Source organism: Miniopterus natalensis, chromosome 17, assembly GCF_054644295.1.
Source record: "Miniopterus natalensis isolate mMinNat1 chromosome 17, mMinNat1.hap1, whole genome shotgun sequence".
In the NCBI taxonomy this organism is placed as follows: Eukaryota; Metazoa; Chordata; class Mammalia; order Chiroptera; family Miniopteridae; genus Miniopterus; species Miniopterus natalensis.
In genome coordinates, this window is record NC_142097.1 from 41,050,458 (window position 1) to 41,074,733 (window position 24,276).

The window sequence follows — 24,276 nt, forward strand, 5'->3', positions numbered from 1 at the left end:
AACTACAATCAGCTCAGTGCTATGCCTTAGCCTTACCCGTGCCAGACTCAGACACTCACCTTTCTTTTTCAATTCATTTGCTTGACCAGGAAAGGGCTGAGCTCTTTTTTTTTTTAATTGGGGTCCCCACCGATTGGACCAGGAGTGAATACCTGGTCACAGGGAGGGTCCCTCCCTGAATAGAGTTGAGCTGATCCAAATACCTTCCCTCTCTCAGTTCATTAAAATTTAACAGAGGGGTATTCCGTGGACAGTGGCTGTTGGGCAAAGAAATCGTGGACCAACTGCCTTTTTGAGCTGTGTATAAAAAGTGAAGTATGTACGTGTGCATGTGAGTGTGTGTGAGAGAGAGAGAGAGAGAGAGAGAGAGAGGGAGAGAGAGATCAATTGATTTAGATTTTTTAGGCCCAATTTCATTTATTCACGAGGCTGCAAGTTTCTGTGCTCCAAATTTCCAATATCCTTTCAACGAATGTTGAAGCATACATCCCCCCAAAAAGGGACTGTGGAAATGGGGGTGGTGGCCCCCTCTTCTCTACCTTCCTTCTAGAACTGTGGCTGTCACGCTGTGGGTGCCTCCACAGGGAGCCTGCTGAAATGCTGCCTTGGGGCCTGTCCCTGAGATCTGACTCACTGACTGAAGGGCAGACCTGGACCTGTGTTCTCAGTTGTGCCTGGGGTGACTTGCCTCCTGCTCCTCTAACCCCAGGCTCAGGTAAGGCCCCTTCCTCCCCTCTGTCCATCTCCTCAGCATATGGCCTGTGGAGTGCACCTTGCCCGGCCACCTGAGCAGCAATTGGGGATGTTAACCCCGATGCGGGAAAGGACAGTCAAGGGCAAAACCTGGCTAAGAGGGGGCTGAGGGTGCTTGTGGCTTTGTGAGAGGAAGAAGGGTCCTTTTACTGAAGAGAGAGAAGGCTCTGGGCCCACAGCGTCCCCCAAGTGCCACATTGGGCGAAGTGGCATTTTGACCGCTGGTCCCGAACGGGCAGGCATGGCCTGACGTGAGCGGCAGTGAGGCTTTGGGCGAGTCACTGTACTTCCATCTTCTCCTGCATAAAAACCAGGCTCCCTGAGGTCTCTCCTAAGTGGAATGCAAAGTTATAAAAGTCCTTACACTTATGCTAAGGCCTTTGTAACCCAGCCTCGGGGGCTTCTCCAACCGCTGCTCCCTCCCCTGGACTAAAAAAATATCTAACTCAGGCCCTTTGCCAGCCCCCCAGCCGCCCGGTGGGGCCTCTGACTCCCCAACCTGCAGGCGGGCGGGCGGGCATGAGGTAATGCGAACGGGGAGCTGGGCGGAGCCAGCGCAGATGGTCCGGGGAGGCCCCCAGCCCTCGGTTCTGGGCAGAATTGAAACCTGACGACCTATCTGATGGAATTACCCCGAAGAAAGGAAATTTGTCTCTTAAGAACAAGCGGGAGGCTGATGACTGAAGTCCCAAAGAATCCTGTGGTTGAACCTTTTTTTTCTGGTGTTTGTTTTCTGGCACAATCTGTCTCTGTCTCCGAGCCGAGGGCCGCGTTCCCCGTGACAAAGGCCTCTTTCTTACGACAGTTTAATAGCTCCAATACGGGGGACAGCGCCGACTCTCCCAGGGCCCGCGGCTGCAGGCGGCGCTGAGAGGAGACAGCCACTGCTTTTCCCCAAACCGTCGGAATTGAACTGGGGGGGGGGGAAGACCTTAACCTCCTGAAATAAAAAAATGAAAGCCACCAAAAGGGTGGGGAAGACAAAATGCACCAGGATAGAAGAGACTGTGGATTAAAAAGTGATGCTCAGAGCTTAGGCTCCACTGTGGGGGGAGGTGCAGGAAGCCACATGGGGGTGGGAGGGGAGTGGGAGACCCTACACATGAGTTTGCTGTGGCCGCTGTAACAAAGGACCACCAACTGGGAGGCTTAAGACAACAGATTTATTCTCAGGGTCCTGGAGGCTAGAAGTCCTAAACCAAGGGGTCGGCGGGGCTGTGCTCTAGGGAGGGACCCTTCCTTACCTCCCGCTCCCGGGGGTGGCTGGCAACCCTTGGCTTGTGGCTGCATCACTCCAACCTCCGCCAGTCACTGATGGAGGGATGTCCCTCTGTGTGCCTCTGTGTTGTCTGTCGCACATCCTCCTCTGTGTGTGTGTCTTTTCTCTTCGTCTTAAGGACACCAGTCGTATGGACTTAGGACCCACCCTAATCCAGCATCACCTCATCTTGACTGACATCTGCAAAGACCCTGCTGCCAAGTAAGGTCATATTCATAGGTGCTGGGGGTTGGGACTTCAATGTGCCTCTTTGGGGGACGTAATTCAACCTCAACACCTTCGTTCTAAAAACCTGGGGCTCCCATTCAGCCAACTGCCGCCTCTTATTCTGGAACCCACAGCACAGGAGACTCGCTCTGGATTCTCTCTTCCCGATGGCCCGGCCCATTCCACGCAGCAAGATGCCAAGGGAGGGGAGGGGCGAACTCCGGAGAGACAGTGTTGAGATGACCCGGGTGGCCACTGTGGTGACGGGCCTCACTTCCTGGGGAATGGCACACAGCACAGTCTAATTCACAGGCTTCCACGTCAGGGGGGCCGCGGTTCAACCCCGACTCTGCCACTTGTCATGCGTATGACCTCAGAGAAAGTCCCAGGCTCCGTGCCCTTGCCTCCACCCAGGGATGGCAGAGGCCGAAGTGATGCATGCAAACAGCTCAAGGTGACAGCTGTCCCTGCTCCTCCTACACAGAGTGCCCCCCCTTTCTCAGCTCGCCGGGCAAACTGCGGGGAGTCGAAGACCACCCTGCACCCCACGGGCCAGGCCTAGAGCTCCCACAGGGGCGCCTGAGCTCCCTTAGTGGTCCCGGAGGAAACACAGCAGCTCTCTGCCTTGCGTTGCTTGTCACAAGCCACGCAGGAGGGTGGACAGGGCAGGGATGGGAACCCGGAGAGAAGGCCATGTGTCACCTACAGCGCCTGGAAAGCCACAAAGAAACCGCCCTCCGTTCTCACAGAGCCTCGCAGGTCCGCGCCTCCCCCAGGCCGGCTTTGGGCTGAACAGAGCGCACGTTGTGTAGAGATCCGACCCTGTGCCAAGATGTCCAACCCTGTCGCCAGGGACTTGGGTGGGGGTGGCCCGGGCAGCAGGGCGGAGGAGGGGCCGCCGCATAAACAGCCCCTTGTGCGGCCGACGGGGCGAAGCAGGGGCTCGGCAGACAGAGGAGACAGCCTGGTCTGAGAGCACAAACGCGTGGCCACGGCGCAGGGGCCTGAGAGCGAGTCCGCGGAATTGAGGGGCAGGAGGGAGGCAGCTCGTGCCGTCCGGAGGGGTCTGCCCGTTGTAAAATCACCTGCGGGATTCCAGGTGTCAACACCCCGGTGCAGAGCAGAACCCAGCCCTGGGTTTGCACAGAGAACAGAAGAGGCCCCGGCCCCGCTCCGGGCGAGGGGACAGGATGAGAAAAACGCCCCACACAGCGACGGTGAGGATGTTTACTGAGCAGGCCCGGAGGCCCTGCTGAGACAAGGCAGCAAAGCTGGTCTGGCCCAACGGGGAAACCGAGGAAAGGACACCACGGCGCAAAGCTCAGAGCCCAAGACACAGGAGAGCAGAAGTGAAGGAGACGTGCGCCTGCACCTGAGCCTCCGGCCTGCATGCTGGGTCCATGCAGACCCTGAACCCACTGTCCTGGCTGGGAGCGCTTGTCCTGGAACCCGGGCGGGGACAGAGCAGGCTGGGCATCGTCTGCAGTGTCTGCCATGGGCGGGCCAATAAGCAAAAACAATACCCAGGTTGTGCACTGCCTTCCTATCCCAGGTGCTTTGCAAATAAAACTCAGTTAATTCTCAGAACAATCTGCTCAAGTAGATACTATTATTATTATTCTCAACTTGCAGATTAGGAAACTGAGGCACAGGAAAGGAAAAAAAAACACCCATCCAGGTATTCAGCCAGTAAGTGGCAGAGACAGGATTTAACCCAGGGAGTCTAGCTCCAGAACCCATCCACAGTCCCTCACACACAAAGGGGTCTGCAACAAAGGACACTCGATGGAAAGATCCGCCCATGGCCATGTTCTCTCACCTGGCTTCTCACTCAGCCTGGCCAAACAGATCGCCTCGCAGGCCACTGGAAGTCCCAGGAGGGAGCCAGGTCCTCCGCCAGAGACCTGGGAGCACGCGGCTCTCCTCCTGGCTGGCGGTGGGGCTGCGGGCAATGCGCCTCTCAGCGCTTCAATTTTCCTGCCTGCAGAACAGGGCTGCTCATGGGTCTTAGCCCCAGTGCGAAGATTCAGTTAGAGAAGGAAGGCGAAGGACACCGCAGAGCCATGCACAGCAAGCACTCAAGCGCTCAGTGAGGTCGCCTGTCGTTAGAATGCCCGTCATCACGGTGGTTTAGGGCCGAGATGAGGGGGAGTGGCCCCGGGAGAGGCTCGTGCAGTGACCGTGTTTGGGGAATGGATCTTTCAAGATTAAAACAAACTCTTGGTCTAACCTGGTTCCTTTTGTTTCCGCACATAAGGCAATTTTTTAAAGCTGCCTTTCCCAAAAACTTAATAGAGTTACCGTATGCCTGGGCAAGTCCACTCCGAGGTATGTACCCGAGAGAAATGACAACACGTATCCGCTCAGAAATGTGTACTCGAGTGTTCACAGCAGCCCTGCTTATAACAGCCAAACTTTGGAAATGCCCCAAATGCCCGTCAACGAGTAAATGGATTTACAAACTGTGGTCCAGTCATACAATGGGCTCCGTGATATCTCTGTGGATTGAATGGATAGATGGACAGACAGATAAATCTATGACTTGGTTATTTGTTACCTAAAATTGTCCGTGAGAAACTGCCTCGTCTTAGCCTGGTTTCGCCCAGGTGCCTGGCAAGCTTTAGGCCCTTTCTCTTTACTGCCAGGAATGACACAAATAGCATTATTTTTTTAAAGTCATTACAAAAATGAATGTGTCACCCTCTAAAATGACATTAAAACCTTACTGATTTCGGGGTGTGCTGAAGTTAGGACTCTTGACACCTCTACTTTCCTCCGCTGCCTCAGACGTCAACACCTCTCCATGGCCTTCTGCACCTACCTTGGTCGTTTTGGGGGTCGCCTACCAACCTATGACGAAGAACCACCACGTGGTGGCGCTGTCTGCCAACCACTGCCTGCCTGCCAGCACTTCCAAGTTCCACCGTCTCTTAACAATTCAAGGTACGGCTACCAGTGCGTGGGAGGACTGGGAAGAAAAATTTAAGAGGAGCTGCCTACAGACTACTCTAGAATTCCAGGCAGGGTAGTTTGATGGGTTCAAGAGAAAGGCTTGTTTGCATACAATAAAACTGAGAGCTCAATCTGCAGTTGCCAAATAAACAATAGCACAATAATTTACTTCTAATTCTGAAGTGATTGAAGGGCAGGCGGGGGCAGGGGATGAGATGTGTGCTGTTCTGCAGTGAAAGGCATGGGAGGGGTTGGATCTAGGCTTGAAAGTATTTCCTCCCCTAGGCACCGTCCTGACTTTGCGCCCTGGGGTTACTTCTCAGGCTAAAGCCCACTCTCCAGGGAGACCAGGCTGGGCTCTGGCTTCCCTGGGGAAGGGTGAGACGCAATTCACTGGGCAGAGAGGAGGTCAAGATCGGCAGCCTTGAGGAAGGGAGTCTCTCCAGAACTCTCCAGAAGCCTGAGAACTTGTCTCTGCTGCAGGGAGGCCTGGGGGGCATCCTAAGAGCATCTTGCAATGTGGAGGCGGCTATGGCTACCTGCTCCTCACAAGATGCTTGAGTGAACTGTAATGAAAAGCTTTTTATTTCAGCTAAGGCCCCTCCCCACCACCACAACCAAGTCTCCCCTTCAACTTCTCTATATTTAATGTGCAAACCTGTTCTCACAAATATACTGGAACCAAAGCAGGGGTCTCCTTGGACATACAGACGCATAGATGCCGCAGGTCTTACACATACAGGCATACTCATCACTGGCTAACCTTGACTAATGACCAGGAAACTGTCTCTTGCCATCATTGTCTCTAAACAAATAGCTGCTTAGCTGACTAATGGCTGCTGCCCTAAATGATCGTTATTAACATATATATTGGTTTTTGAAGCCAGGCAAAAGGATGTATCTGACTTACACTTTACTCTTAGATCGGGGAGGCAAACATATACTTTAACATTTATTTTAAGGTTCCCACATGTAACTTAATGAGTTATCATGGGTCCAAATGCAGGCTGATCTACCCGGCATCCTTTGCAGTGTCTGGGTGCTGGCTAGCAGGAGCTGGGCAGGGCCCTCGGCAGGACACACCCAGGCGTGTGGCGGGGATGTGCTTTGTGGATTACCCATGGCACACGTCGAGGTCTACAGCCGGCCCCCTCTGTCACACACAGCCTGCTCCAGGATGCCTGCTGCACCTGCCGATCAGGGCGTGGCCACAGATGACACTCAGTGAAAGCTTAAACGGGAAGTAATGCTCGAAGCCAAATGTTTAGGCATAAATAACCTTGGCCTCCCTGCTGGTGTGAATTATGCCTGCCACTGAGTTAAGTGAGAGCCGAGGACACGTTTCCTTTCTGGAAAACATGTTCTCTGGGGGTAAGACACTTAAGAAAGGAAAACTGCTTAAGCAGCCAACTCCCCAGGGACATGTGGTCTGAAGAATTTCTTTGTAGTGAAACCAAAAGAAATTGCGAGGGCCCAGATCAGAAAGAAGCAAGCTGTGTTTCCCTTGAACCACGGGCTGCCCTTTGCTGGCTGAGATTCTCCATCATTCAGGGGAAGGTGAATCGTGAAGGAATCCGCAGCGCCGGCCACCTAACGAGGAAGGAAAGTGGCCTGGGCAGAAGGGAATGCTGGAGAGGGCGCCAGGAAGGTGGTGAAGTAACAGCATCTGGACGCTGGATGGCAGCAGCCGTGCACACAGCACCCGCCAGGCCGCTGTGGTCCTTCCCGGGCAGGGCACCTGAAGACAGTGCCTCCCTCCAGTATTTATTTTCACTTTTCTTGTGAGTGGTATGATGCCACAGGTGAGGGAAGAGACCCTCTGGCTTTCGGATGCATAATACACAGAAGGAAGTCGTAAGAAACGGTCACTGCAGTCAGAGCCTTTGAGGGTGAATCGGAACTAAAACTATGGGCTGTGTCCACTAAATGAGGGGTCTCCATGCTTTTCCTGGAAAGGGCCAGGCAGTAAACCTTTTCAGCTTCAGCCTTGATCCCGTGGCAGTTACACAGCTCAACCACTGCAGGGCGCGGGGGGCTGCAGGCAACATGAGCGTCACGCGTGTGGCTGTTCTAATAAAACTTCATTTACAGAATTGGGTGTTGGGACGACTTTGGCCTGTGGACCACAGGCTGCTGACCCCTACGTGAAATGATCAGGACATCTACCTGGCTCAGCCGGCTTTGTCCATGTGGACCCAAGGCACCTGCTGGGCAACTCTTTTCCCAAATCCACGAAAATCTATCTTTCCTCCCCTCTCAGCCCCTTTCCGTGGCACCATGAGATTACCTACATCTCCAGGACACCCGAACTTGAATTCTCCCTTCTCCCTTCCGCACAACAAAGTCAGCCGACAAAGGCCATCAGCTGGTTCTACATTTAAAACCGCTTCTTGGCCAGCTGGTGTGGCTCAGCGGTTGAGCACCGACGTAGGATCCAGGAGGTCACAGTTCGATTCCCGGTCAGGGCACATGCCCAGGTTGCGGGCTCGATTCCCCGTAGGGGGCGTGCAGGAGGCAGCTGATCGATGACTCTCTCATCATTGATGTTTCTATCTCTTCCTCTCCCTTCCTCTCTCTGAAATCAATAAAAACAAAAAACCTCTCCCTGCCATCAGTCCCTCATCCCCGCCATCGTCACCCCCTAGCTTCCTGTGGCAGCTGAAACACAGGGCTGCGGGTGGCCAGTGAGTATCTGTCCGCTGCTGAGTTTCCTCCCGCTGGTCCGTCTATCTCCCCCCCCCCCCATTTATTCCAGGGGAGCTGGGTCAGGGCTTAAATCGCCTCTCGGGCTTTGTCATTTCCCTGTGTCGGCACCATCACAGCTGCCAACCCTTCCGCCTTCCCTTCCACAAAGCGTGGGACCTCTATCGCGGTCACATGTATGTCCACGGTCCTGAAAATGCCTCGGGACCTACCCGCTCAGCGTGTCACCTGCCCTATCAGCTCCACCTATCCCGAAGAAACATGCCCGCTCCGTGAAGCCCCTGCGAGGGGGAAGCGCTTGCCCCGCGTCCACTGGTTTCTTAGGTCATCTGGTTTGTATGCCTCCCTTGGAGCTCACGCTGGCTCATCTCAAGATGCCTGCAGACGGGTTTCGCTGCCCACTAACAGGACATTTTGGCCGCCGAGTGCTATTGACTTTCAATTATGTGTCGCACTGAGGGCGGACACCGGTCTGCGCGGCGGTGTCGGGGCCGTTCTGACTTTCTGTGCGGCTCAGCGCTCGAATTGATTTAGGAAACACGCCCACGTGTGCGGGAAAGGGTGCGTTTCCAGCGGCCGGGCTGGGGCTCCAGCCATGCCCATTCAGTACACCATGCTAACTGTTTTCATCTGTTTTACCGGAATCAGGGGGGACGGCGCTCAGCCACCCTGACGGCGCTGTCGCCTGTTTTCCCTGCCGCTCTGACGACTCCCCTTCCCACGTCTGCAGCGGGTGTTGCTAGGTGCTCGCAGACCGGGATCGTTGTGTCATCCCGGAGCTGTGTCTCCTGTGGCTAAGTACTGACCTTTCTTCCGCCTCCAGGTCTGTTTTGTCTAATACTAAAGTTGCAATACCTGCCTTCTTCTCATCAGCAGCATCCCTTTTCATTCCTTTATCTCTAACCTTTCCGGGTGGTGTCCGAGGCGCGCCACCTCTTGATCCTACACGACTGGGATTTTAGGAAGCAAAGCCTATCTCTCTTAAAAGATGTGTGTAATCATCTGGAGACTCTGCTTCTCGCCCCTCCCCCAGCAATTAGTCTGCCTTCCTCTCTTTTCTTTCCTCCCTCCCACCCTCCGGTCACCATCCTCCCGCTAAACCAGGTCTGCAGCTTGAGCTAAGGGCAGAGAAATCCAACCCGTCTGAACTGGGGGCTGTTCTGCATTTTTCCGATCATGAGTAGGACCCCAGGCATTCGGAATGGAAGGGCCCAAATCACGCACTAGCTACGGATCTGTAAGTGAGGAAAATGCGCTGAAGGGTCGGGTCAGCCTGAGGGAGGGAAGGAGGGAGGGAGAAAACCGAAGCCACAACCAGCACCTGCGTTACAGGGACAACCCCCCCCAGGGCACTCTGGACACAGTGGTGATGACGAAGGTCACAGCTGTGACCCGGGGTGGAGTGTGGTGGCATGGAAACTCCCAGGGATGCTGTTTAGCAGAGGCCTGCTGCCCCATCAGTCCCCGTCCGGGGGTCCTGAGGTCTACGCAACTTGGAGAATCTGCTTGGCCAAGGGAAGGGCGAGCTGGGCTGGGAAGGCTTTTGCTTACTTTCTTTAGAAATACTTATGAGGATTGGCAGAAAGTCAGGCAACGGAACAGAGGGACATCAGAGTTGATATCTCGATGTCATGGGAGATGTGGTGCCACCAGACAGAAAGCCTGGCCTGTGGGCCCCACACCCAGGGCACGGACCTCACAGCGAGTGCGGCCCCCGTGCTCTGGGACGGCCTGGCCTTGGGATGCTTACAGGGTCAGCCCCTCCGGGCTCCTCACCCCCCGGTTATTGCCCGACCCTGAAGGCCCTCATGTTCTAACCGAAGCCACAATCAGAATGGCCAAGGGACAAGGAGCCACACTCCCCACCTCACGCCTGGTGCTGGAAAAACAGCCTGCAAGGCACCGTGAGTCATAATCAGCCCTTGACTCCAGCGACATTTCTCACACGCTGCAGGCCCCTCCCCACCTCCTGTCTCATCTGATTTTCTCCATGGGTGTCAGGTTAATGGATGGCGCTGGTGATAGAGGGAGGAAGCGCCCTGGGCATCCGACAGGCGGGAATGAGAAGCTGAGAACAGAAAATTCCAACCCAGAACATGCTGGCTTTGTGGAGTAGATGTGTCCCTACGCACAGCATTAGCATTCGATAGAGACTACACTGACCACGCAGGGCCCACATCGGCCGAAGGACCCCGTGAAGCCAGGTGATGAGGTCTAGGAGGCCCCACGCAGGCTCAGGAGCCGGGGAAGCGAGGAAAGGGGTTTCCTGAAAAATTAGCTTCTGACCAGTAGGCACGGGGCTGATCATTAAAGGTGGTGGTTCTTGCCCGGCCAGCGTGGCTCAGCGGTTGAGCATCGACCTAGGATCCAAGAGATGGCAGTTGGATTCCCGGTCAGGGCACATGCCCAGGTTGTGGGCTCAATCCCCAGTCGGGGGCGTGCAGGAGGGAGCTGATCGATGACTCTCTCTCATCATTGATGTTTCTATCTCTCTCTTTCCTTTTCCCTTCCTCTCTCTGAAATCAATAAAGATTTTTTTTTTTTTTTAAAAAGGGAGGTGGTTCCTTAGCAGGAAAAAAAAGTATACATTGAGATGCACCAGTGAGAAGGCAGGGGAATAAGCCAGAAGCAGGCATCAGAAACTGGTGGCCGTGGGACATTTCTCTGACCTGAATTACATTTTTAAATCAATTGTGAATTCAGGTGCCGCTCGATCGTGCATGGGCTGTCTATTTGAGGTTCACCTCTGATGTCACCATACCCAATGGGCTCCACCCAGTTGTCTCCACTCATTTTTGGGGACCCCTTCACCGCTTGAAGTCATCTGAGTTCGCTGCCCTCCTTCAGCCTGGAAGTGGCAACATGCATGGTTTTGTGGACACAGGTGGGCCAGGTGGAGCTCATCTCTATGGTGACTAAGGGATGAGTCCCCTTGATGACCCCAAGGCTGTGACTGGCCTTATCATGGCCCCGTCTCGTTTGAGGGAGGGAGAAGACAGGGAGAATAAACCAGGCCCGGTGACCACCTATGGAAAATGAGGGAACAGGAGGAGTGGAGGATGACAGAGTTTGGCCTGGTCGGCTGGGCGAGAGGCGGCGACGGGGACCCTGGGGGAGGGGCAGGCTTTGCATGAGAGCAGACGGAGACAATGCGCTTGGCTCTGGAAACACTGAGGTGACGATGCTGAGGAATATCTATGCGGAGATGTCCAGAAGGAACGAGTTCAGAAGAAAAGTCTAGGCTGAAGGTCAACTTGGGCCCCACCAGCAAATAAATGAAATGCAAAGTCATGGAATGAAGACAGTCCCTCGAGGAGGGGCCATTGAGTGGGAAGACTGGATGCCCCAGAGATAGGTCTCTGGGCAGCATCAACATTTCAGAAAGGGCCCCGGATGGGAAGCTGGCAGAAGACCCTGCAAAGGGGCGGACATAAGGGCGGGGGCAGCCAGGAGAGGCCAGAGTCAAGACAGAGAAGCAGGGCCTCAAAGACGACGGCGCAGTTGGGGGCGTCGACTGCTTGCCTGTGTTATGTTTTCTGTCTTTAGTCTTTTGTGTGTGGTGGGGGAGGGGCTGATAGAATTATATAGGTTTCAAGTGTACGATTCTATGCTACATTATCTGCGCATTGCATTGGGTGTTTACCGCCCAGAATCAAATCTCCTTCCGACACCGTATATTTGACCCCCTTTACCCTTTACTACCCCCTTTCCGTCTTTATCCATTTAGAGTTTGGACAACGGCATGGGGTCACACCCACGTTGTGTGTTCAAGGGGTCACCAGGAGACAGCACGTTTGGAAAAGCCGGCATAAACCTGCTTCTCCGGAGGAGCGCCCCTCGCGGGTAAGAGCGTGGCTTGGCCCTGTGGGCTGGGGGTGCCCGCCCGGGTCGAGCACGGGGGCGGGGCCAGGAGCGAGGGCAGCAGGTGCGGCCTACCTGGCACTCTCGAAGGTGGCGGACGCTGTCTTCTCTACAGCTCCGAAGCCGACTCCGACGGCGAGGCCCTCTGAAAGAGACGCGGAAAGAGCGCGCGGGGTCAGGGGCGATCTTCCAGCGACGCTCACTGCCGTCCCCGCGTCAGCGAAGGGTGCAGTGGGCGGCCACTAACCAAAGTCCACACGGTGGGAACCTAAGCCGGGCCGGCAAAGGCCCGGCGACCAAATCTAGCCCACCGCCAGTTTTTGTATGGCCTGCAAGCCAAGAACAAGGTTTACGTCTTTAAGTAGTTGGGAAAAAAAAATCAAAGTTGGAATATTTCGTGACACATAAAAGTTGTATAATTCTTGCGTGCATAAACCAAGTTTTAGTGGCACACAGCACTTGAAGAATTGCCTGTGGCTGGTTCCGCCCTCCATCGGCAGAAATGAGTAGTGGTGACAGAGACCATATGGACCGAAAACCTAAAATACCTGCCACCTGACCCTTTACAGAAGGAGCTTGACGACCCCTGACCTAAACAGGCAGCATTTTATTAGCTCATGAGCAAGACGCCCAGTGGTGACATGGTGGCCCAATGATGTCACTGCAGGTGTCTGGCGAGCCATCCTCAGATGGTGGAGACTGTCACAGTCTACTCTGAGGTGGTGTGGCTGGGGTCCGGCTTGGAGCTTGGGGATGGACGAAATGATTCTCCAAGTCCTGTCCAGTGGGGCTCGTGCACTTGCCAAGTTCACCAACACTCTGACGGTGATTAAAAGTGGAAGGAAGATGCTAGTCCACAAGTATCTGACGGAGAGGTAAGGGCTACGGAAAAAAATAATGGAACTGTCCCAGTGGCCTGGGGCCAGTGGGGCAGAAGCATAATTAAGGCACTTCCTGACATCCATGGGGGACTTCAGCCTCCACCCAAATAGGAAACAGAATTCCCAGCATTGGCCAGGCTCAGGACCAAGGACTTTGGGGCCAGGAGGAACCTTCGTTATGAAGAGGGAAGAGGGCAAGCCCACCGAGTGAGGAGGGCTTATCTTCTTTTGGGATCCACTGTCTCTCTGAACTAACTCCCTGCTGTCCTTGTGTCCTGCGGAGGGTGGGCTAAGGATACAGGATTGTAATAATGACTCCAGGAGGCACTGGGGACTCCAGGAGGCACCGGGGACAACAGGCCCCTGGGGCTTGACCTGTGTTAAGGGGAGCGAGTTCACCTGTGACCCTGTCTGGTTCACCCACAGACAGACCTGCTGTGGCACCAAGTGTTCCCTGTGCCTCAGTCTCCCTGCTGGGACCTTGTGGGGTGACTTTGGGCACCAGAGGCTGCTGGTTGAGAATTTGGGATTCTGGTGCCCCACCAAATATCTTTCCTATTTCTCATGATGACCAACCATGGAATTCAGAGTCCTAGGACTTAAGAAGTGGAGGGAACCCCAGAGACCATGAGGAAAGACTGGGTCACTGGCAGACTCAGAAGCCAGGCGGCAGCCCAGAGGCCCCGGGCCCAGCCTCCCCTCGTGCATGACTCACGCCAGGGCTGCGCAGAAGCCCCGAAACACCCCTTCCACACATTCTCAGCCCAAGTGCCGGCTGAGTCAACATGGTCAAAGCCACCAGGCTTTTCAGAGTGAGGCTTTAAAATGTTACTTACTGTTATTTATTTTTAAGGCTCCTGGTGACAATTCTTAATAAGGGCTGAGTCTTCAGTCAGTCTTTCCTCAGATGACTCCAGGTTCCAAACCTGGCCTCATATTTGAGGTCTCAGCCTCTCTGCCACCTTTCTCTTTAGAAATGGGGGGGGGGGTGCTTTTTACACCAGGCCCTGAGCTAGGGGCTAGGAGGTGAGAATCGTCACCTCCACCCTACGGATCAGAGGGGAAGGGCGAATGGGGCTCTGAGAGGCCAACTGGGCTGTGGTTCTGAGGCCCGGGCTCTTCGCTCTCCATAGCTAGTTATTCCCTTCCATTCTCTTCCAGAAACGTCCCCAAGGGTAGAAGCTGTGACTCCAGAGAGGGGTCTGGATTCCGGTTCAACATTTTCAGGTTTGCCCCATGCATCTGACGAGCTTCAGGAAGGGGTGGGTGAGAACGGTGTCCCGGGGGCAGTGTGAGTACAGGTGAGAGCTGGATTTCAAGACGGGCTGCGATGGGCTGTCTCAGGGTTGCGGACACCCTTTCCACCAAGGGGGGCAGCCTCTTTCCGTGCAGCCCCGGGAGCCCAGGAGCTGCCCACGTCCACGGCTACGTGAGAGAACATTGGAGATGCCTCCATCTGGGCACCTGCTACCTTTGGGGAGTCCAGTGTTTACAAACCTACTGTTCTCAAGATTGTTCTGAACCAACACAGCGGAGGCCACAACCCACTCCCAGGGCAAAGGACACTGGAAGAGGTCAGAAGCTAGGGAGGCACTCGGGGTGTTTCCTGACATGAGAGGGACAAACCCCTCCCTTTGAAAAAAAATCTGTGTTTTTTCCCTAAACCACAAACAACAGCTGGTTGGCTCTTTTGTTAAAGATTTTGCTCTAATTAGTGGCTTTAATGTAAATGATAGTGCAGCTCTACGCAACAGGACTCAGTAATTAGCAAACTAACCCTTTCGCTCATTTAGCTCCCAGCCCAGCACAATGATTTACATAAAGGGGGGGGGGGGGTAGAGAAAGGGCCTGCCCAGGGTGACACAGTCTCCCCCGCTCCCCAACCCCAGTTCGCTGACCTTGGCTGTGGCTCTCTCCCAGGTGGGGACAAAGCCAGGGCACTGTCTCTCTGCCCTGCCCTATGCCTTGGCCGTGGCCTTGTGTACCTTGGCCTTCAGGCTCTGCGCTGGGTGGCAAAAGGGCAGGTCCCTCCTCCCTGCTCTCCTGGGGCTCTAGGGGCGGGAACCACGACCCCCCAACCCAAAAGCACATACTGCCAAGGGAGGAGGCGATCTCTCCCTGTGGTTTAGGAAGGGGAAGAGGGGGAAAAGGTCACGGGGGAAGAAAGGGGAATTGTTATCGTGTCTGAAGGTGGAGGAAGACCTGAGGCCAAACTAAGGAGAAACCAAGACGAACTCCACACGCGGGAGAACGGATACAAGAGAGTTTAGGAAGGCACTGGGGATCCACAGACGGCAGCAAGAACCCTCTGGGTGGGAAAGGAGCCGAGGAAATGCCAACCGGAGCTCACACCCCAGGTGTTCGCGCACAAGTGCAAATGAGGAAGGTAATTATGACAGAATCCAAAGTGACTGGCGTGTTATTAGCGAGCCACGCCTCTGTTCACAGCTGCCGCCATTAACTCAGGTGCAAAGAGGGGGAGACACGCCAGGAACCTGGTGCCAGGAGTCCAGCGGGGGGCAGGGACGGCGGGGCCTGGAGGGCAAACAGGGCGATGGGCGCCAGCGCTGAGCTGCCCCGTCCAGCCCTCTCCTGCGGCGGGAAGGCAGGCGCGTCTGCCATCGCCATCGCCGCATCCCTCCTGAGTCCCTCCCCCCCCCCCACAGGACCTGGGCTCGCGCCTGGGATAACAGCCAAGGTCCTTGTGAAAACCAGAGGACAGCAAGGACGCTTCGCTCCCAGGGCGATGAGCTCAGAGCAGGCTTCTCACCACCGCGTCTGTCACGGGAGGCTGGCCCACGCCCCTGGCCTCTGCCCGCTGGATGCCGGGCACCCGAGAGCCTTCGGAGCGCTGGCGAACGCTCTAACCACTGAGCACACCAGCCAGGGCTCACTTTTTTTTTTAATTGGCAATTATCTTATTAATTTTAAGGAACTCTTGCGTATTTCCCGGTTGCTCCTTTTCGATTCCGGTTCGCTTTTGCTTTGCGGACACGGTCATACCCACTTCAGTCTGCTGAACGCTCTACCGAGAATGTTCGCAGTCTCATCTTTGGTCTCCGGGGCGTGTGTTCTCCCGGGGACGTGGTCCTGTTTATTTCGGTCCTTCTTTCCCACTTTCTGGGTCTTCCTCGAATGTCTGGTGATCCTTGCCTTTGGGAGTGTATCCTTGGACACGCTAGGTAGCTAGACAGGGCCTCTTCTGAGGTTGCACAGAGCTGTCTCTCCAACAGGCGTCTCCGGCAAATCTAACATTTCATTTCATAAGGTTAATTCTTCCACTCGGCAGTGGGGCAGAGGGGGAGAAGGAGGGTTGAGGAAGAGAAGAGGCGGGTGCGGGAATGACAAAGCTCAGCGCCGTCAACTGGGAGACTGCGACACCACCGCAGCGCTGAAAATCATTTAATGACATGTTCTGCACACAGCTACTTGCTAAGCTGACACAGGCGTGAGGGGCAGGGGCGAGGGGGACACCGCTGGAGCAGGAGGCAGGAGGGGCAGAGCCTCTCTGGGGAACAGATCCGCTCTCACGGGTGGGGGAGCTCACAGACACCCCCAGGGACGCAGCGCTGGGAGGGGGGAGGAGGAACCTGTGCAGAGGTGAGCACACACCACCCAGGGACACGGGTTCACACGTGTGTGGATGGAAACAGGCCGGAAAGGCGGCCCAAGTAGGGGAAAGTCCGAATCAGTCGTTTAAATGCTAAAACACTGGACCACCCATCCACAAAGCCCACCTTATTCTATCCATGAGACACCCAAGGGGGGGCAGGCAGGGCCCGTCTGTCTTAAGAGAAACTCACTATGGTAAAGCTGTACCTGCCCAGGCCAAAGGGGCATTTCCACAGTAGAGCAATGCTGCTCCCCCAAACTGCCCTTGGTTCATCCGTAACAACTGATGTGGCCGCCCTTGGGGGGCAATCACAGGAGTGGTTACGGGCACTGGGTCAGTAGGAGGGAGGTAGCTTTCCTTGCAGTCTCAGCCCCTTCAATGCCCCGCATTCCCTAGGGTCGCCCCAGGGTCTGTCTTGTGCGACCATAAGAGCCTCAGTGGCAGGTCAGTGAGACTCTCCATGGCCGGTGGGGCTGGACAGAGCAAGGGGGAGCCAATGTAAGCTCCAGGTGTCCTGGAGGGCATGTTATCACCAGCCTTCGGTGTTCCAGCTCAGGAGTGTGGGGCTGATCCTGAATCTTGTCAAAGCTGCTTGACGTATCTCCCATTTGTAGCCCAGACACAGGAGAGGAAATGAATAGTGGCAGGAGTCAGAGGTGGCTCAGGTGCATGCTCTGCAGACCTGCCACAAAGGGCCATCTGTCTAGGAATTGGGTCACTCTGACTGGGGTACCGTCGATGGCACGCAGAGAGCTGTGCCCAGAGCTCTGGGGGGCTGGGCTGGCCACAGCTGGGGTGCTTTCCTTTCCAATGAAACTGCCAGCAGTATTCCTCTGCAGATACAAGCTCATGAAAGCAGGTCACCACCAGCCGGCTATTTTTTAAGCTGGTAATGACATATTTGTCAGTTTTATTCTTATCTCGCTGTCTAAGGCTTCCCCAAGGAGAGACTGTTTTCCCCTCCATCCTGCAAAGAAAAGCCTGACTCAGAGCTTGACCCAGTGCTGGTAGAGAGATAATGAAGGTTTTTCATCAACCTCCAGAGCCCAGACAGCACCCGGACACCAGTCGGCCTGGCTCCCCCCAGTCGGCGGCGAGAGGGTGGGCGGGCGTCACCGCACTGCTAGCTGCTCCTCTTGGCAGAAGAGGCCACGGGGGCTCATGGTGGGATGTGGGTTGGGGATTTAAGAATGAGGGTGGTGCCCCGTGGCCTCGGAGCAAGGCCGGGGAGGGTGTCCTAAAACCTGCCCCACCAGGTTGAGGTAAGGGAGACCGTGTACATGAAAGGTTTCCCCAACTATAAATCACCTTCCCTTGTTAAGCTGCAGTAAAGGTGGCCCCGGAGGAGCGTGCACCCAAAGGGGTCTAATCACAGCCCCTCCTCTCGCTGGGTGGAAGGAAAACCTCATGCTTAGTTCTTTTAAATGTGTCTTCCAAGTAAACACAGTATTTTCCCATCCCTTACCCCGTGGGACGGGGTGAAGGCGCATGTCCACTCCCTGGGCTGCAGGTGAAGGGGGGCTGATCAATGCCAGTGACGCCCAGGAGTGACAGACCCGTGGCCCAGCATGGCCTCGGCCTCCCAGCTGCTGGCCGGGGCTGTGCACTCACCTGAGGCAGGAACTGGGGTCAGTTTCTCTCCCTCTCCCCCACCGGGCCTGCCCACTCCACCTCTCTGCACCCCCCCAGCCTCTCTAACGCTGGAATAAGGCAGGGCCACTGGTGCAGCCGGATCCCGCCAGCTGGGCTCCCACTTGGCTTCTGGATGGAACTTCTCGAATGCCTCACCCCTGGACACTCTTCCCTGCTCATCGCCCTCCCTGCCTGGCCGGGGTTCACGCTGCTCGCCAGTAGCTGGGACTCAGAAAAACACCTGAACCCCGGGGGTGAGATTCCAGAGCCCGTGATGCCCAATGACCCTCAGCCCTGAGTGGCACTCATCTCTCCAGGGCATCTCTCATCCGTGACACAGCAGAGCAGAGGTTCCCAACCTTTCAAAGCCCATTCAGCACACGCAATGGAATATTACTCCGTTTTAAAAGGGAAGGAAGTCATGACACATCCTACAACAAGGCCGAACCCTGAAGACATTATGCTGAGTGAAACAGGCAGTCACAGAAGGACACACGCCGTATGGGTGCACTTACAGGAGGCCCCCAGAGTAGCCACATTCACAGAGACAGAGGGCGGGGCAGGGGGAGGGGAGGGGAGTTAGTGTTTCATGGGGACAGAGTTCAGTCTGGGAAAATGGAGAAGTCGTGGAGCTGGATGGTGCCGGTGGCTGCACAGCAGTGCGACCGTGCTCAACGCCACAGGACCGTGGGCCTAAAACGGTTACAGTAGCAACTTTCATATTATACTACGTGCTTTACCACACTCCAAAAATACAGGTACAACAAACAACACACACATCTGCTCGTTCAACGGAAAACTTACACCATGTCTAATATGCGGAAATTTTAAATACATTAGCTCCTTGATTAACACAACACCAAGGAAACAGGACAGAGGCCTGCCTGCTTCATTCCCAAATATCACCCCCAACCCTTGACCTTCTTGGGGAATCCCTGTCTAGATAAGACAGGCTGTGGTGAACACTATGGGCACCCGGGGACAGGGGTCTGCTCTCGACGCCTTGGTCACCCGACAGCACTGAGCACGGTGCCCACACTGACGTGTTGTTGAGTAAATCACGCAGCAAGTTCACCGGGAAGTCCCAGATCTGGCCACAAACAAAAGGATGGTGGTGGTGTGTCATTCTGGCTCTTGGCCTCAGTTTCCTAATCTGGCAACGGGTTGTGGCAAACGATTCAGTGTTTCCCCGGGAGGCCGATCCCCCTAGGGAGCAGCCGGCTCCTCGCATAACTAGTAGCCCATCAGAATTCAGCACCGGGCCGCTGGACAGCGCTCACCGGCGGCTGGGACAAGCCCTAGGCTGGCCTCTAACTTCTCCCTCCCCAACTCCCCGCTCGCACCCCTGCCCCCCATCTATCCCAGGGAGCACTCAGGCTCCTGCTCCCTTCTGAGGAAGCCTCGGCAAGCGCACCCAGAGCTCTGCCCACCAGTTCCAAAGTGACTGACGGCCCCAGTAAGGACCATCGCCACATCCCGTCACCAGTTGACTGATCATGGGGGAAGGGGGCTGGGCCCAGTGCAGGACACGCAGTTCTTCTTAGAGAGCATCTTTGGCTCACGTAACTCTTCTTAGAGAACACATCTGGCTCAAGGACCTCCCTCCGCGTTGCCCTGACTCGGAACTGTGCCGTGGTCAGAGGTTCCTCCCCAGCCCTCCTTCCTTCCCCTTTTCCTTTCACAGGTGCCAGGTCTGCACCGCAGGCCAAGGCTCCCCCTGCCACCTGCTGCTCCCTCCTCTTGATCCAAACAGGCATGTCCCCCAACCAATTTCTTGCACATCTGATCCCTTCCTGGCCCCTGCTCCTTGGAGGACCTGAGCTGACACACCATCCCACTGGCCAGAAGAGTGAAACGCCCAATAAACACCCTGCAGAGCGACCTGTGCATTTGGAAGAACAGCACCTGTGCATTTGGGAAGAATGGCAAGAAGCGCCTTCAACTGTTTCAGGCCTTACAGCTCACGGTCCACAGTATTCATTCAACAAACAGGTGCTGACCCCTGCCGATGGCCAGCACGCGCAGACCCTGCACTCCCGAGGCAGGCTGGCGTTCTCGCCCACACTCGGCACGTGAGCAGGCCGCAAGGGCTTGTCATAATGTACAATCTGGTTATAATCAGTGATGCCGAAAATAACCATCAACATCATGTAGCGTTTACCATATGTCAGGTATTGTTTTATATGTTTAATGTGCTGCTCATTTTAAAAGAATCCTGAAAACAGCCCTACGCTTTCGGGAACGGCGAGGAGCCCAGGAGCACAATGTGCCCCGGGAGCCACTGGGCATGTTGTGACCGATGGGAGCTGACCTGGAGGAGATGGGAAGTCACAGCACATCTAGCCCTGAGGCTCACCTGTCCCCGAGAGTCAGAGCCTCTAGGCTGAGAGGCTCTGTGGTCTGACGGACTATCTTTAAAGTTTCACGCAGCCACCTGACCCCCCCACACACACACACCAAACGCCATGAGGGATGAGACTCGACATCGGTAACAAAGCCCAGGGCTCAGACTCCTCACGGGACCAGACTAGACTGTAATGTGTCCACCAGCCTCGGCCGAGGCCACTGCAATCTTTAGAAGCGAGGAAAATCAATGTGCAGTTTACAGAGAGAGCGATTTTTCTCCCTTAGATGTCAAACCATCTGGGAAAATGCAGCGTCTCACATTGTGTTAAGTTTAAAAACGCAATAAACGAGCCACCAGAAAAAGAAATGGAGATGGTGTCAAAGGTCTGGGGGGGCAAAAGCGCGCTCTCACCCTCACTCTCCCCGAAAAGGAGGGCTTACCCCCCTGCCCAGCGCCCCTTTTCCTGCCCCGGTGAGGGCAGCTTTCTTTCCTCTCGACCGTCCCTCCTGCTCCCCTCCCTACCCCTCCTCATTGAAATGTGCCCAGACACTCCTTTCTCCTTCCAGGTCATTCATTCACCTGGCCTGGCGACACCCCCGAGATGAAAAGCTGTTTCCTGGACTCCCCTCCTCCCCTTGAGCCCAGACCGTGGAAGGGGCTGTGAGCCGGGCCTCCAGGAGGGCTGAGCGGGGCCGTGTGCAGCGGTCACTGTGGGACGGGGTGGACTTCATTCCCCACTCCCCCCGGAACCTGCTGCCATCCCTCCGCCCAGCGAGGAAAGTCATCGGGTCGCACCCTTCACGCCGCATCGGTCCTTCCTCATCGCACCCAAGCACTGTCCCGTTACCAGCACATCCACGTTCAGGACCTTCCGGGGCTCTCCAGCCCACCAGCACCCCAGGTGAAGCACAACACACATCCTTGCCCTTCCCTGTGCTCTGTTTTTAATATACAGCGCTCCTCTTCCCCTCCCCGGCCTCTGAGCTCCTCGGGGGGGGGGGGGGGGGGCGGGGGGCCGCAGCCCTGCCCGGGGATCTTCTACATCTCCGTGGCTGTGGGAGCCACACAGGGCGTGGCTCAGGGCAGGCGAACGGATGAAGGACACAAACAAGGGCATGAAGAGAAGGGGAAGGAGAGAGAAAGAGGCCCGTGTATTCCTGGATCCCAGCCTTGGGTGGAGAAGCCACGCCGGGGCGCGATCGGACCGTCCTGAAGCTCACTGAGAGGCATGCTTTAGCCCTAGGCTGGACGCTGCTTCAAAACGCATCTCCCAGGCAAGGACGGGCCACTTTCTCCATCGCGCACGCGTGGGGTATCTCGGCGTGGCGCCTGCTGCTGGGTGGCACCGGGCTGGCCATAGCTCCGAGCCCCTCCATACCCACGACAACAGGACCTGAGCAATGTGACCACCACTGGCCTGCAGACCCAGAAAAGGTTTCAGGCTTAGCCGTGAACGAGGCAGATGCTTCTTCAAGGAAGGGTGGGGGCTGGAGACCACAACGCCGACTTCCACAGAGCAGTTTGGCCCTCCGATGGGGCCTGTACAGGGAGGCACCTCAATTTCCTATCAACCTGGGTGTGTACTTAAAATTTTAGCCAGCCCGGCTGGTGTGGCTAAATGGTTGAGCATGGACCCATGAACCAGGAGGTCACTGGTTCAATTCCCAGTCAGGGCACATGCCCAGGTTGCAGGCTCCTTCCCCAGCAGGGAGCGTGCAGGAAGCAGCTGATTAATGTTGATGTTTCTCTCTCAGCAGTGTTTCTATTTCCCTCCCTCTCTCTAAAATCAATAAAAACATATTTTTTAAAAATTTTAGCCAAAAGACCCAGGGATGATATTAATAGCGAGAAGTGCTGGTGGGGCCAACTTGGAAGCCAGAGCTGCCTGGCTTCCCACTGACCTCTCTGGGCCTCCAAGTGTCTCCAGTGGCAAGATGTCACAGAATCACTGCTGGTCTCTAGACACTCTGCAGTCCTCACACTGCATGGTGACCTGGCCTATGGAAACGCAAATGAACAAGGGTGCTTGAGTAACAGCCGGCTGGAGCCAGAGGAGGGGACAGACAGGCTCGTGCCCTCGGCAAGGACTCAGGTTGCTGCAAGGGGACGACTCCACTAAAATCTCCATCTTCTTGCTCTACTGAATTATGCCTGGCTCCTAAGAAATTTATGACTTGGGAGAGCTGCTGGCAGCTTGCCCTGACTCCTCAGAAGGGCTTGGTGACGACTTCGGGTAGTAAAAGCGCTAGTTTCCAAGCAACCAAATAACAGGTCTTCTGTTATAGCTCTGTTTTGCAAAACAGTCGCTCCAGAGCAGCACGTAATTAAATGGGCCAAGGTTGCGTCTCCCTGGAATGACCTGAGCCCACTAAGGTACCGCTAAGACCCCTTTTCACCAAGCAAAGGTAAACAGACCAGTCTGACGTCATGCCTAGCAGGGACTCCCAAACTTGCATTAATTGGTCATGTCAGTTGACTTAAGAATCAAATCAGTAAGGCAGTGGACCCAATCAACTGCTGACGAACAGGCCATTTCGTGGGGCCTACTCCTTTGTTTAAAACATTTCAAAGCTTCTTTGAAAAGGAAGCAGGGGCCCCTGGCTTGAGCATCTCCCAGCTGCCTGGATCTAACCATATACACGCACCACCTAGGCTAGACTGCTTTATTCTTCCTCCTAAGCCTAAGTCAGGGGCACATCCCATGAGCCTGGAGTGGCTTGGAGCTCAGAGAATGCCACCTTCTCCCTCCTTTCCCTCTCCACCAGGCTCGGGCATCGAGAAGTTCTAGTAATAGGCTCAGGTCTCACCTGGCCTGCTAGGTAAGAGGAAACGGGGGTGAGGAGAGGGAGGGATTTAGTTGGCAGGGAGCCTTCTCAGAAAACTATAAACTGCACAAGGAAATAGTCTACTGTATTGGATTGTCTCCCACAACTCATGTCTACCCTGAACCTAAGAGCATGACCTTACTTAGAAATGAGGTCTTTGCACATATAATCAGTTAAGAGGAAGTGACAGTGAATTAGGGTGGGTCCTGAATCCAGTAACTGACGTCCCTTTAATAAGAGATGACACACAGACACCGAGAACAGAAGGCCATGTTCGCACAGTTCTGCAGAGATAGCGGGACTCGTAGCCTGGTCAGCTGGCCTTGGTCGCAGCCACCGGGCCGGCCACACTGCTATGGGGGCCACTTCTGCCTCCTCGGCACCGGCCACCACGGTCAGCACGCACGCTCCGATGGAGTGAAGCTCAGTTACTCACAACCACAGCGGGAGCCAGGCTAATTAACACGGTTTGTCCTATGGCTGAGGGTCTACCCTAAGCACTGACATTTTCCTTTATTTGGACAGAAGTGACCCTTAAAGGCGAGCCTCGTTTCCCTGCATCCTTAATTTAATAATTTCTGCACTGAGGACCCAGAATCATCCCAGAAACATTTATTACCGCGTGAGGTCACCAAACACGATGGTCTCCATCATCAGGAGGCAGGGGGGATGTCAGGGCCTCATTAGAGCCACCCCATCTGGTCTGTTTACGGAGGTGGCGTCTGCATGAATGACATATGGCCATCGATTTTATGTCCTGCTCATAATCTCTGTGGCATCTGCCTTCTTATCTCACAATTGTCAGGAGGCCTGCTCTTAAAGGAAGCAATGAATTTCTGGACCTCAGGTCACATTTACGTGCAAAGTTAGGGGCACACTGCACAGAAAGGAGAGATGGCATCCATATCATCACTCAACCCAGGTCAGGGACAAAAATCCGAGCTCCCTCATCGGGATCCCTCCAGGAAGCTAGTGGCTTTCAAAGTGGGGTCCCAGATCAACAGCATCAGCATGACTCAGGAACTCGTTAGAAAAGCCCCATCCCAGACCTACGGAACTAGACACTCTGGGGGTGGGGGGCAGCCAAGCCCTCTAGGTGACCTTGATGCCTGCTCAAGGTCAAGGGCCACGGCACTAGGTCAATAGCAGCGAACACGCCAGCAGGGTTTCCTGTATGTCAGACACAGTTGTTAAGTGCTTTACAGATATTATTTCATTCGATG

General features: G+C 55.2%; 1 protein-coding gene across 1 annotated transcript in view; it reads right to left on the minus strand.

Annotated features, from left to right (window-relative positions):
* SLC39A11 (solute carrier family 39 member 11) overlaps positions 1–24,276 on the minus strand; it is a 158,338-nt gene that overhangs the window by 26,232 nt on the left and 107,830 nt on the right. The window contains exon 7 of the mRNA XM_087826329.1: positions 11,831–11,900. Coding sequence (XP_087682455.1) covers positions 11,831–11,900 — 70 coding nt within the window. The remainder of the gene's footprint in view (positions 1–11,830; positions 11,901–24,276) is intronic.